General features: G+C 37.3%; 1 protein-coding gene across 1 annotated transcript; it reads right to left on the bottom strand.

Moving 5' to 3' along the window:
• Nucleotides 1-2,075: 2,075 nt before the first annotated feature.
• MAP3K19 (mitogen-activated protein kinase kinase kinase 19) lies at nt 2,076-13,252 on the bottom strand. Its single transcript, XM_010000395.1, has 8 exons — nt 13,213-13,252; nt 11,751-11,835; nt 10,681-10,922; nt 9,996-10,039; nt 5,800-8,232; nt 4,494-4,643; nt 3,583-4,280; nt 2,076-2,142 (listed from the first exon to the last, which is right to left on the bottom strand). Exons 1-8 carry the CDS (start codon nt 13,250-13,252, stop codon nt 2,076-2,078), a joined length of 3,759 nt encoding a protein of 1,252 aa, XP_009998697.1.
• Nucleotides 13,253-13,596: the final 344 nt, after the last annotated feature.

The raw sequence follows: 13,596 nt of genomic DNA, 5'->3' as shown, positions 1-13,596 counted from the left end.
GGACCATTCTGCTAGCCTGGTCCCAGCTGCGTGCCCAAAGCGCTGAGCAGTGGGCAGGGATGTGCTGGCTGCTCCCCTGCTCCTCAGCAGGATTAGGCTGAAACAGCTTAATTCCTGAAATGGCCTTGAGCAACCACCTTATTCTCCAAGTCTAGGTCTATAAAAGCAAAAATGTGCATTCACATTTTGATTAAAAACTCGGGTTAAAGTTTTACAAACCTTTTTAAGTTGGAGACTAATTTTACTGTAATTAGCTGGACTAAACATGACATTTAAACTGCAAATAACTAATAACTTTAATATTGGAGACCTCAAGACTAACAAAAGATGGTAGCTCTGCTTAGAAGACACATACATAAGGGGGAGGTTTTGTAATTCTGACATTTTTTAATTATCTGTATATCCTAGAAAAAAAAACCCCATTCTTTCTCTGCCTATGACCATGACCCCAAGTTTCATTTCATGCTAAATAAAAACTTGTATTCACTTTGCAGCTTTGTTGGAGACACTACCTTAATCTGAGAAGATTTAATACACATCATGGAATTCCATAAATCCAGCCTGAGTTTATATGCCAGGGCTCTCACCTTTATTCTGCAAGATACTTTTAACATGAAGTTGCTGTGGATTTTTGGCACAAGGACCAACCGGTATTCCTCAAAATGGGACTGTTAACTGTTTGGCCTTTGAAGATTGCTGTGATGTTAGATTTTTCTTCTGCTGGCATAATGTTCTGTAATTGTTATTTGACATTAAACCTACAGAATTTAATAAAGAATTTTGCTATAGGATCTAATTTCTCTTTGCTTCTATTAAGTTTATACCAACTCTCTGAAGTCAGGCTACTGGAATAAAGCTAAGGATACTGAAAAATAGCAGTGGACTGTCTAGTGATTCAAACAACATTTTACAGCCTTTAGCTCCTATGTTTTTGCTGCTCTGTATCAGCCAAGAGAAGGGTGAGAATTACATCACTTGACCACAAAACATATGCCACTCCATGATCAAAGTGCAGGTTCAGGCAGAATTTTATCTGTGTATACCTGACAGGGGCAGTAAGGAAGACAAAGCCAGACTCTTCACTGTTAAAAGTTACAGGCCAAGAGGCAATGGGCACAACTTGACAGTCAGTTCTAACATCACATTTATACTACCAGAGTGGTTGGACACTGGAACATGTTGCCTAGAGTCTCCATTCTTGGTGATACTCAAAGCCAAATGAAAAGGCCCTGAGCAACCTGCTCCATCAACCCTGCACTGAGCAGTAGGATTGGACTACAAGCATCTCCAGAGGCCCCTTTCAACCTCAGCCATTGTGACCTGAAACTCTCCGTAAAGTGTACCACTTCACTGCAAAAACAGTCACAAAGTTTGGCTTTGTAACCCTAGCCAAACTAGGAAATTATTTTAATGTACTCTTACTACAAATGCACATATGCACACCTGGGTATCTCTTGCTACTATCACTGCAGTGTCTGCTACTGATACGGTACCTCAGTAACAAAGGACTGATACGTGTATGCAAAAAAATAGGGGGGGGGTGGGTTTTTTTTTCCACCAGCTAAAAATTAAAGGCCCTTCTATCCAAAGAAAAGTTTCTATACATTTTATGCCAAAATAGAAGTATGGTTTGGAGTTTCTATGGGATCATCCCAGGCACACTTAATGACTCATCTACAAATTTGAGTCGAGCTCCCTGCAGAGCTTTCACAGAGCTTTCAGCATCTGCAGTAATTTCTGCCCATTGTGTACATTCCATAGGCTTTTACAGACAAGTCAGCACCCCAGCTTACCTTGCCCATCACACACTGGTGCTGGTGATCTGTGGTTTTCTTAAAGTCTCTCCAAACACAGCAAAGCGTGGCCCTGCGTTCACAGCGAAGGAACGTCCACTCCAGTCAGCACAGACATTGCAAACAATCTTTGATCATACTCCTCTCTAACAGTAGAAAAGTACACAAATTGCTCTCTACTAATTTCTAGTCTTTTTGAAGTCCGGTTCCTTCTGATCATTTTTTTTCACAAGTGGAAAATTTTAATATGGAAAATGTGTTTGGCAAAATCTTTGCAAAAATTCACTGTCTTCCTTTCACAAAGGGATGGTCCAGCAAGTGCAGAGCAGAAGGGCGTTCGTGTTGATCTCTGCATTGAGGGTTTGAAAAATCAGTACATAAAATGAATATGCATGCCTGATAGAATTGTTTGTAAAACCTAAATGCAAATGTAGACTTTTTTTTTTTGCTTTTTGCTTTTTGCTTTTCTCTAGTCATTACCCATTTTTAGGGTTTGTTTGGGTTTTTTTTATAAATCTGGTCAAAAGGAAGGCAGGATTTATGGGAAGAGACTGGGGGAATCTTCAATCAATGTCATGCATGTTAAGGAGTCCATATGGAATTACAGTACTGTAATTACAGTATCAGCTTGCTAGAGTCAAGGGTTCTGGGCTTCTTCTACTTTCAATTTTGAGAAGAAAATAGGGGAAGGAGTAAAGGACACTGATTTATTAAATAATAAACTAATTGGGAAGATGGGACAAGGGAGGCATTATATGTAGGACTTGGTGAGATCATACATTAAAATTGCTGCCACAGGTGCATCCTGACTTCTGAAAAATTAAGTACTTTATTTTAAAAGGTAAATGCTTTGTATTTGTATGATTCCTTCTACTTAACAATTCCTTCTACCTTTTAAACACTGTTCTCTCTGAATTCAAGTATATATGATGTTGCTATATCCAGCCTACAGTTTTTCTTGTTATTGTTATATGGTCTATAGGAATTGTAAGAATACTAAACAATTCTAATCCAGGGATTAGAAATCAGTTTTCCTGCCTCCAAGACCCCTGTGACACCCACTAAATAACATGCTTCTCTCGAGTGCTCAAATCTGGTCTTTGGAGGTATGTAGAAGGCTGCTGTTAATTTTATAAAGACTTCCTGGCTACTAGCAGTCAGGAATTCAGCTCTTAGGATTTATAGTCTATCTAAACATCTGGGACAAGGCTGATACTTCAAACAAAACAAACACCACAAAAATAATTATTTTAATGGATGAAATGCTAGTGGTTTGGGTTTTTTTATGGAGAGAACTTCGTTTCAAATAAGTATGTGTTTCCTGGACTGGCAGTGATAACACATTTTTCTACTGCAGAGGATAAGAATTAAGTGAAATGTCTTTCATTTAGAATATTGTCCTCAAAACAACTTGCCTGACACAGGCCAAACTCAGCCAATGTGATATCAGAACTGCAAGGCACAACCAAAGAACTTCACTCTCTACAATGGTATTAAAAATCCTCAGAAACTCTCTTTTTGTAGGCCTTATTGTTTACTTTCTCTGTAATTTTCATGCAGAAGCATGGCACCATTGAGTTTCAGACAAAATATTCTCTACCATTGTAGAGAGTGAAGTTCTTTTATGTCTGCTATTATTTAAAAGCTTTCCTGAAAAGCTGGAAAACCTATGCATTTACAGTACAATCATATGTAGCATGTGAGAGGTAATGTAAGTTCTCATCAACAGTATCTATGCTGCAATGTGCCTACAATTTCATTTCATTTTTCAATTAAAAAATCTACCTACCTGGTTAAGCAGGCGTGCACAAAATCCACAGCAGTGCTAGAGAACTGATCAGGCAGGGAAGGCATCAGTCCTCTGTGGGCTCCAATATAGAACATGGCTGCTATCCTATCCATGGAAGCCAGTGGTGGTTTTCCTGTTGCCATCTCAAATACGGTGCAGCCAATGCTCCAGATGTCTGATTTTCTTCCATATCCAGATTCATTTATAACTTCTGGTGCCATCCAGTAGGGAGTCCCATGCATAGACTTGAGCATCTCGCTCTGGGTGCCACTGAGGCTGACCCAAGCCAGACGCCTGGCACAGCCAAAGTCAATTAGCTTGACTACACCATTTGGCATCAGCATAACGTTATTGCCTTTGATATCTCTATGTACCACACAATTGTCATGCAAATATGCAACCCCTTGTAGAATTTGTTTTGTGTATTTACAAAGGACAGCCTCTGGCAATGGACCAAAACGATTAATAATACTGGAAATGGAGCCACCAGGAACAAACTCCATGAAGATGCTTAAAATGTTGTCTTCCAGACAAGTTCCTAAGTAAGTTACAATGTTGTCATGCTTCAACGTCTTCAAAAGATCAACTTCCTCGTGAAACTTCTGATACTCCTTTTCTGTAGTGAGTTGATCTGATGTATCCAAAACAACCTGTTTTACAGCTATTAATTGCCCCTGGCTCGTCAGACCGCAGTACACCTACAATGAAACTAGTGTTTATTAAAATGAAACATGCAACAAACCTGAGTGTTTACTTATTTTAAATATTATCTTCCTGTCTGTCATGTTTCATGTCTCACTGTGTAATCCAAAATATTTCAAGTTATTTGTTGAATAGGACAAAAGTCAGTTATAAGGTATGAAGTAGATCAAAGGCAAACACTGCATGTCTTAACATATTCATACACTCACCGTGCCATGGGCTCCTTTTCCAAGGACTTCACCTCTTGTCCACATGATAGGATCTTTGTTAGCTAAACAGCTTCCTGGTAATTTAGTCGATTCCTCAAAGTTTTGCAGGTCACTTTCTTCATTTGATGCCAAAAAGGCTTTACTGTTACTCTGCTTGAAAGAGGATGGTCAATGTGGGGAGAAAGCAGGGAAGAACATAAAGGTTTCATATTATCCTTGCATTTATTTTAGAAGTATTTTTTACCTGGCATGATTTTTCTCTATAAATTTTTATATATATAGCCACATATACTTATTGCTCAGCTCATCAATACTATTGCTATACTAAGTAAGACTATGTAGATATTTTCAAGTATATATCACAACAATACATAAGCAGAAGATGATGGCCTGACATCTTTTTTCCATTGGCAGGAAGACAAACTGACATCTGCTTACTACCCTTTTTTTGTCACATAGGTGCAATTTGCTAAACTGAAGGGTATGATTATTATTCCTGCTCTAGGTAATATATACAAAACTTGGGAATCATTAAAACAATTTGAACTTGACTTCTCAGGAAGAAGAAACTGCTTCAGAAATACGCTACTAATTATTATATCTAGCTGTGGATCTCCCTAGAATGAGAATGGAGGTATAATTGGCACCTGTGTCTGCAGAAGTGGACAGTGTTGATACACTGCAGAAATGTACCAACATGTAGAGAAAGAATTTTTTTGTAATTTAAATAGACAAAAAGCTAACAGAGCGAAGGAGAAGCAGTACTGGTAGATAAGCACCTAGGTAGGTGAAGGTTCTCAACTGACTTGGGGGCCAGAATCTAAGCCTTTTGAGCTTGAGCTTTGATTAAATGTTAAATAAACAGCCTTAAGTCTGTCTGATAAGCCAATATTTGTAGTTCATACCTAGAAAAGGATCTGGATGCACGCAGACATCTAAGGAATTTGCCCTTCTGCATACACAAGAACCTTTTGTAGCGTCTTTTCATATTCCTTAGATGTCAAGATCTCAATAGTTTTTGCCTTGCCCCACCACCTTTTTATACATGCTCTTCAGTTAAAATAGCCTCTCCTTTTTATTCACTATAAGCCTTGATAGCTATTCCTGTCATGATTTACTATTATCCAGTTCATGTCCTGACATGCAGCCCCTACCATAGGTAGCTGAGCACTGGAAGAATCAGGTGGCAGCTGGCCTAAGGAAAAGAGACTTGATCATTAACGAGCACATATTTCCTACCTTTCATCCAAACATGTGCTGAAACATCACTCAAAGGAACTAGCAAGTTACAAGAAATTACTTTTACCTTCTCTAGAGCACTATTTACTACTGCTCCATCTCCATTAATTGTATTTTCTTCTTTAGTATGGGTATTCTGCATTTTAGAACCTGTATTTTTTATTGGTGAAGAGTTGACGTCTTTTTCTTCAAGCATTAGCAACTCTTCAGCCAGACAACAAAGCAACTCATCGGTCACATCCTTATTATCTGCCCAGGACAAAATGTGTTGACTTGTCTGGAAACTGGGGCTTGTAACATTTATTGTTTGAATCACTGAAGGCTGTGTCAACTCCAAACTGCTGTTCAGGGGTGTGTGTGCCCAACTGTGATTTAATTGTTTTGTAGGGGTTTGACACTCCAGTCTGTCTGAAAAGGGCAATGCTTGATGTTTATGTAGAGACTGGAAGGAGGTCTGGTCTGATTCCAAGCCTTTGCAGCCAAGCTCATCCACCCTGCAGAGAGGTACACAAGTGTTCTGGTCTGTTGTTAGTAGACTGCTACTTAGATCAATGCATTCTGTATACTCTTCATCACCAAAATGAAGAAGACTCCGGCTACAGGCAGCAGCTCTCTGATTGCTGGCCATATCCTGACTGTCTAAAGACTGCTCCAAAGAAAATTCTTTAATAGTTGGTAAGTTGAAATTTGAAAAAAAATTATTTTGCTCAGTTGATTGTGAAAGTGCTTCTAAAAACATGAGTTGGCGATCTGTCTGTTCGTGAAACGATGTCATGCTCCGTGAAGTGTTTATCTGGAAGCCTGAATCAGAAGTTATTACATGATCTTGCTCTGTGTTGCCATCACTTAACTTGGTACTTCTGTCCTTTGTAATTAAACCTTTCTGCTTTTGTTTAGTGCCAGGTATAGTCTTCTTTGGCTTAGAATGTGTTGTTCTCTTTTGAGTACTTCTTACTCGGCTGCTCTCTCTCCCTTTGCTATAGGTAGATCTGCAGGCCCTAGAACTGCATCTCCCAGATGGAGCAGAACAAACATCTCTATAAAATCTGCTCTCGTGTCGATCAAGCTCACGCATGTGGGAATAGACAGGAGTTCCAAACATTTCATAAATGCCTGGGCCTTCATCATTTGAATTTATTTTCTCGAACATGTCGCTGTATTTCAGATCTACAACATCTGAAGCAGACTGTGCATGTGGCAGAGAAAGCAGAGTAGCAGGTTTCCTTAAGATAACTGAACTTTTGCAACTGCAGGAGAAACTTTGTTTTTGAAGTTTCTGAGCACTCTGAGCAAAATGGTGTTTGTTTGCTTGAGGGGGTTTTTTTTGGTGCTTCAGGGAAGTCTCAGATACCACATGTGGCAGTTCCAAAGATGGAAAAATCCGACTTTTGGCATCACACCTTGAGGCAACCTCATCAGAAACAATTAACTCTTCAGATACCTTTATCTTGCTACTCATTTTAGATTTTGATGAATATTTATTTCTATTCTTTATTTTACTTTTTTCATTTTCTTTGTGAGCAAGAATGTTGAAGCTCTGAGCAACATAAGGAGGCAAGCTACAAGTGACACTCTTTTTTGTGGCAGGTTGTTTAGCAATGTGTGGTTGCCTAGCTGGTTCCTGTTCAGAGAATGGAACATGAACAACAGGTACAAGCTCATTTGGGTCTTTTGAAGTTCCTTCTGACATTGCTTCTTTTCCCTTTTCAGAGAGACAAACATTATTTTCTGTCTGTTTTCCAGAAGGATCTTGTACTCTGTGAATTACTGCAGCTACAGAATGATCTCCTAAGGAATTGCAGGGGTCTATCACTTCATTTTTAAAGAAAGGCTCTAAATCAGGATTGTTAAGCACAAAGTCTGTACTCTCAGCATTTTCCTGTGGTCTGTAATCCAGTATCATCTCTGAAGCATTTCCTTCTTCTAGACCAGTTCTACAGCAATTCCCTGCTCTTTCCTTATTGCCAGCTCTTGAGGCATTGCTGTTGCTTGACACTGTAAATGTTGTCTGAGCTGGAAATATTCCACAGTTCATAAGAGCATTACTCGAGCTGAAGTAGGTGTGATTACCATCATAGAAACTGGCTTGGGTCCTAAGACCTATGTTCTTAAAAGCCACTGAAAACTTCATCTGGTCATTCTTTTCAGTGTTGGTAGCTACCTCAGCTTCCCTCCATTTTAACTTGCTTTGAACTTCTTCTTTCTTGTTGCTAGGGTGCATGTAACAGCTACTCATGCTGAAGTAATACAGGTCTTTCACTGGAGTGAACTTCTCAGAAATAGTAGCCACAATCAGGTCTGTTGACTTTTCAGTGTGCCTTTTCAACAGATTGTCTAACTGATACTCATACAATTTAGTAACTGGTTTTACAGGCTGAGGAGCAGAGTTCATAATATTAAACATATTTCTGATGTTGGTGCTTTCACTGACTATATTATCCTCCAAAGGAGCAAGATGAATTGTTCTCAGAGGCTGAAATGTCACTGGTGGCAAATGAAACTGTAATTTCCATAAAAAACATTAATCATGTGCTATACAACAGATACAGGTAACATCTAATCACTAATGATCAAGTAGATAATGAAAAAAATGAGAAAATTATTGTTCTTCTATATATTCCCACATTTACTTTAATATGAATTGTAATATCAAAACCTTGAGAAAATACATTCATTTTCTCACATCCATACATGAATTTTTGTCACATCCAGAATGATTTCTAAGTATTTAATAGTACAGAAAGTAAGATCCTACAAGGCACAAGTAATTCTCCACAATTTAAAAATAATCAGCTTTGTCCACACATGCAAATCATCTTGTCAGTTATTTACTGTTGTCTTACACCACACAGCACATTTACTTCAAGAATTGAAAGGCTGGTCAGTAGCTTCATGTGCCAAAGTTTCTTTCTTGCTGTGCACTCTCACTGAATAAGAGCACTGCTCTTATGTTGATATTTAGTCTTTTCATGTAACCCTCCAAAATCTGCTGACACCAGTAATTATATTCCCAATGGAACTAGATTTCATGTAAGCTATTTTTAAAAAAGCACAAGCTCAACTATTATAACAGAATGCTATTGTATCCACGAAGCAAGCAATTCTTACAAATTACTTACAGATTTTAAAAGACATTATTATAAATCTAAGTATAGAGATCTTCCATATGTTTACTGTGGTCTTCCAAAATTCCTGAAGCCATATTATACAGGCCACAGATTTAGATCATGGAGTTTTAAGCACACTGGGAGACAGCACAGTCTGCACTTCACTTCTGGTGACATTAAATGGACAGCCACCCATTTTTACATGGCAGCTAACACAGAAGTCTGTTGTGTGTATTTTATTATTCCTCCCTTCTTCCTTCTCTTCCCACCCCATTAGTTGAAAAGTACCATATAATTTTCTGAAAATAATATTTCCGTTCTTTACTTCAAAGGGAATGTAGAAAAAATTAAGCTTGAGTATACTGTATATTTTTATGCAAACGAGTGCAATAGAAATAATCACACAGTCATATGCTCTGAATACTCATTTGCATGTCTATATTCAACATCAGTTTGCAATCTGCAGGAAATTTTTGCTTGCATTCCAAGGGCAGTCTGAGGTTTGAATGTGCCAGGAAAAGCAATGTGTGCTGGATTGAAATTCACAGTTCTGAAGGCTTTGTCTAGTCTGCATGGCATCAACATGAGTGCTCAGTTTATCCCAAATAGTATGCCTTTAGAAATCAGCAGAGCCTAAGACATGAAATAAAGTTGTATTAAAGCACATGGAGGTCAGATACATTATCTTCCTTAAACACTTCCTTCCATCTGAAATGTTTTTTTCCACAGCCCTTTTCATGATCTTCTGTCATACCTCTTGCTGTTACTTCTATACTTGACTTTTTTTCCTGTGGTTGCTGTTCTATTCTGTAGTGCATTCACTAAAGTCTACAGCTGATTCAGTAAGTCAAGTAAGCCTTTTGTGCAAAGGGTTATTAATTAATACCCATAAAGACCAAATTATCTTTTTTCCTCAACACAGTATCCCTGATGTAACATCTTACTGACCAAGTGTTGATACACATCTGAAGAGCTGCTCACACACACACACATATATATACACATAAAATGTACGTAAAACTGCTTCAAGTCCATAAAAAAATGAAGACTAAGCAAAGGAAACGACCTACACTTCTTCTGTATTGCTATTTTTAAGGTTTTGAAAGCATATAATATTTATAAAGGGTGTTCAGTTTTATACATAACAACATCTTACCTCAGATTTCTTGCTCCTGGTTTTTACCATTGTTAGATTGAAGCCTTAAACATAAAAATAAATTAAAGGTTAATTTCATGTTCATAAACAGACTTCCATTTTAATTTATAAATTTATTCAAACTGTAGGGCTCTGGGGACCAAGAATTTGTTGTATGGTTGCAGGATGAACCTATAAATCTGCTATGCAGAAAAAAGTTCTAAGCTGAAATTTAATTGTGACACTGAACTTTACGATTCTATTTTATATAGAAAACTATAAAAATTATAATTTAGAAATAATGTTACTGTAATAATATAAGCAAATATTTATCCTCTTCTTCAGATGTTTTCTAACTTCAATATGTAGCTAATAAATATTGCCAGTATGAGAAAAAAAGTGAGAGGCCATCATGGCCCCACTCCAGCAACAGAGAATGACACGTTACATTTTGTGGGCTTAGTTTCATCATACAGAGTAATAGAAATGGTGAGGTCATGGTCTGTCATTGCTTCTCGTTATCTACTTCATTCTGCAAATACACACACCTATAATTAAAGAAGAGGGTCAACACGGCTGAAGTCTATGTGAAGAAGTAAAACAGGCAAAAAGTTTAAAGCAAAAGGACTTCTAAGACTTTGCCATCAAATTTGATAAGCAATATATAACTTTATCTGAAAGTTATGAGTTCTAAAATTGAACTTACTTTGTTGTATTTGTGCTTTTATGATCTCAAAAGCACTGATATCCGTAAGTGATTTTGAAATGCTGGATTCTGGGCATGAGGTCTGCAGCAGAAAGCTGAAGTCAAAGCCACAGCTCACATTCTCTGTCTTCAGGAAGAAGGGTAAAGGAATGTGATGTCTCCTCTGTAATGCTGACTGATTTTTGCTTGGGGAACATGCCACTTCTTGATCTGGCCACAGTCTGGATGTTGGTGCTATGTATCTAAAAGGCAAAAAAACCCACAAACAACAAAATACAGTGTGAAAGTAAGAGGAAGGAGCCTACTGAGTTCAAATAATCGTATGACTGGAGAATACTGTGAACAAGAAGTTTGTTAAGATCCAAGAAAGCCAGAGTAAGTTTTCTTTCTTGGTCCATCTGGGAAGTTGTGGCTCTCCTTGGAAGAAGCATCCAATTACAATGCCAGAGATGGACCTTAAGTAAGGAGGAATGACAAACAATGTAAACCAAACAATAGGAATGGAAAGAGATGTTGTCCACCTTTCCTGTCTTGACAAAACCCAATTACTTCCAGTATGTTTTTTAAATGAATCATTAGGGCATGGTGTCAGAAGAATTATGAAGACCAGATATACCTTTGTTATTTATAAAATATGCTATAATCTGGTTGAAAGCATAGAGGCTGTGCAGATAGGCCTCAGATTTCTGCTACCTGGCTTCTGAAAAATAAAAAATTAAAATATGGAAAAAACTAAAACCTGTGTCTATAATGAAGTACAGAAATAGAGTCTAAGTTAATCTTAAAGCTGTATGCAAGATAATTGACTGGGGTTAATCAGTCAAATGCTGATGTAAAACCATGTAACGTATCTTTTTTTCCTATCGTACCAAACAACTTGTTTGGTACATCTAGTGAAATATCCTGCCTCCAGCAAAGGCTAATAATTGATGTCGGAAAGACACCACACAGCATATATAGCTGTATATAACATCTGGCATGAAGGAAAACTTTCCTTACTCATAGACTACTATCTGCTTTGTCTCCATTTTTACACAGCCAACTGCAAAATAAATATTAATATAACTTACCTATTTTTTTGTAGAGCTTTGTATGACCCATGCATTTCTTTCATTATCTTATCTGCATTCTGAACAGCAACAACAGTTCCACAACCTGCAGCAATACATTAGTATTTGCATAAAAGCAGTATAATTCACTGACCAGAAAGACAGTGCAAATGCAGTTATTTTTGGACATTAAAATATTATTATGAAGAAATACAGAAAGTAACTATTAGGAAAAGAAAAAAAAAAGAAAGGAAGGAAGAAAGAAAGAAAAAGAAAGAAAGAAAAAGAAGGGGGAAAAAAGAAGGAAAAGAAAGAAAAAAAGAAAGGAAAAAGAAAGGAAAAAGAAAGGAAGAAAGGAAGAAAGGAAGAAAGGAAGGAAGAAAGGAAGGAAGAAAGGAAGGAAGAAAGGAAGGAAGGAAGAAAGGAAGGAAGGAAGAAAGGAAGGAAGGAAGAAAGGAAGGAAGGAAGGAAGGAAGGAAGGAAGGAAGGAAGGAAGGAAGGAAGGAAGGAAGGAAGGAAGGAAGGAAGGAAGGAAGGAAGGAAGGAAGGAAGGAAGGAAGGAAGGAAGGAAGGAAGGAAGGAAGGAAGGAAGGAAGGAAGGAAGGAAGGAAGGAAGGAAGGAAGGAAGGAAGGAAGGAAGGAAGGAAGGAAGGAAGGAAGGAAGGAAGGAAGGAAGGAAGGAAGGAAGGAAGGAAGGAAGGAAGGAAGGAAGGAAGGAAGGAAGGAAGGAAGGAAGGAAGGAAGGAAGGAAGGAAGGAAGGAAGGAAGGAAGGAAGGAAGGAAGGAAGGAAGGAAGGAAGGAAGGAAGGAAGGAAGGAAGGAAGAAAGAAAGAAAGAAAGAAAGAAAGGAAGAAAGGAAGAAAGGAAGAAAGAAAGAAAGAAAGAAAGAAAGAAAGAAAGAAAGAAAGAAAGAAAGAAAGAAAGAAAGAAAGAAAGAAAGAAAGAAAGAAAGAAAGAAAGAAAGAAAGAAAGAAAGAAAGAAAGAAAGAAAGAAAGAAAGAAAGAAAGAAAGAAAGAAAGAAAGAAAGAAAGAAAGAAAGAAAGAAAGAAAGAAAGAAAGAAAGAAGGCATGTTTCATTTTACTAAGTTACCTATACATGCTTCCTGGTATAATTTTTGGAAATATGAATGCATAAATCCAAATTATTTTTTAGTTATGTAGGTAAGTGTACTAATTCAATGTAAGACAAAAATAAATATAATCTAAAAAATTTCCAGTTACAGCTCCTATTTCTGTAGAACAGAAATATGAGAAATACATTGACAGAAACTCTAACAAGAGCACAGCATTTTAAAATAGAAAAGGTATTAGAATCAAAACAGATTTCAGGGCTTTTCAAAGGTGGAAAATAACTCTGAGTTTTTATTCAAATATTTTGTGGTTGCTTGGTTTTGAGAACCAGCCAGATTTCAAGTTAACATTGTCCCTTTTCTTCTTCAGCTTCCACATGTTACATATAAATATAAAATTTGGTTAGACTACCTTCTTTGCTTCTCTTCTTGTTTTGTTGGTTGTCAGACATACTGTCCTTACATGTATTAAGGTCCAGACCCCTGAAAAAATGTTTTGTTAATTGATTTCCAAATCACACGTACAGAGATTTTTCAGAGGCATAAGTAAGTTAAAGGCAATACTTGAAAAGCACTTGAAATTTTTTAAAATGTTTAATTTAATTTCAATGTCCTGTCCTGCAAATACACTGAACCAAACAGTCCAGACACAGTTTTTATTGCTAGAAATTCAAGATATGCTTTGTTGACTAAGACATGAAAGCTGTTGGGATTATTTTGCTGATATCCTTACTGTTGGACGAGAAAGTTAACACTTTGCATTTGGGAGATAATTGCATTTTGAACTTATTAGTGA

Source organism: Chaetura pelagica, unplaced genomic scaffold (assembly GCF_000747805.2).
Source record: "Chaetura pelagica isolate M959 unplaced genomic scaffold, ChaPel_1.0 scaffold386, whole genome shotgun sequence".
NCBI lineage: Eukaryota > Metazoa > Chordata > Aves > Apodiformes > Apodidae > Chaetura > Chaetura pelagica.
This window is presented reverse-complemented; position numbering and strand designations above follow the sequence as displayed.